Genomic DNA, 1,126 nt, shown 5'->3' on the forward strand with positions numbered 1-1,126 from the left:
AGCTAAAAATCCGACATTAACTAAAAACTGAAAGATCAAACAGTTGACGTGCTTCCTTGACAAAGCGAAAACCAATACGCTCAAAGCGCCGCGGGATAATATTTGAAGTACAGGTGAAACAAAAAAGTCAAGGCACTTAAAGTAATACTAATAGTAGTAGTAATTATATCTAATCGTTGTTGGCAACTGTGATGTCAGAGGAATAAACCGCTCTCTCGGTGACGTATGCATAACGCATCACACTTGGTCGTAGTAGTTTTCTTAGGGGAAGTGCATCATTAGGGAATGGAAAATAAAAACAAGACCTTTATGAGACCTTTCCAACGAAAAAGTTCATTGTCTTATCAAAAGGAATCATCAAATCTATATTTATCTATCTCCTATCCATCCATCTCTAGCTTATACGTCAGCAATCACCATAGGACCCCCATATGCAAATCAGACGTCCCCAAGTAGGCCCCTGGGTCACAGGTTGGGACACACTGGTAAACACAAGCATGCATGCGATGACTGACTCTCTGTGTGTGTGTCTCTCCATCACGCAGGTGGCCCAGAAGGTGTTGAAGAACGCCCGGTCGGCCTGCAGCAGACTGGGGCAATACCGCATGCCGTTCGCCTGGTCTGCAAGGTACGCAATATTAGTTTGATAGACAATCTCATGCTTTATTATCAAAACCATCTCCGAGTAAGGCGAGGGTTGACTTCGTAGGGATGGGGATTGGAATTTGTATTTGTTTTAGTATGACGATACAATTATTGACAAAATTGCATTTTTAAACACAAGATGCAGTTTTTATGTTGTGATTGATTCATGTTTGGTTATTTCTCTTTTCTCCTTGGCGACAGGCCTGTGTTCAAAGATGCTTCTGGTAAACTGGACAAAAGCGCTCGCTTCTCGGCGCTCTATCGCCAGGACAGCAGCAAATTGTCGGACGAGGACATGTTTAAACTGCTGGCCGACTTCAGAAAGTATGAGTATTAAAACGTTTTAGGGATTGTTAGTTCCTGTTTCTGTGGTTTGTGTTTCTGAGGGAACGTTGTTGTTATTCATAGTTTAAACCTTTTTGCCGACAGACCGGAGAAAATGGCCAAGCTGCCGGTGATCTTGGGGAACCTGGACGTAACC

General features: G+C 43.0%; 1 protein-coding gene across 1 annotated transcript in view; it reads left to right on the forward strand.

The window, feature by feature from the left end:
- Window positions 1–1,126, forward strand: part of LOC311369752 (dedicator of cytokinesis protein 9-like) — a 53,492-nt gene that overhangs the window by 22,688 nt on the left and 29,678 nt on the right. Inside the window, 3 exon segments of the mRNA XM_084487961.1 lie at window positions 546–628; window positions 847–969; window positions 1,075–1,125. Of these exon segments, the coding sequence (XP_084344087.1) occupies window positions 546–628; window positions 847–969; window positions 1,075–1,125 (257 nt within the window).

This window comes from Micromesistius poutassou (assembly GCF_964030765.1).
Source record: "Micromesistius poutassou genome assembly, chromosome: 24".
Classification (NCBI taxonomy): Eukaryota; Metazoa; Chordata; class Actinopteri; order Gadiformes; family Gadidae; genus Micromesistius; species Micromesistius poutassou.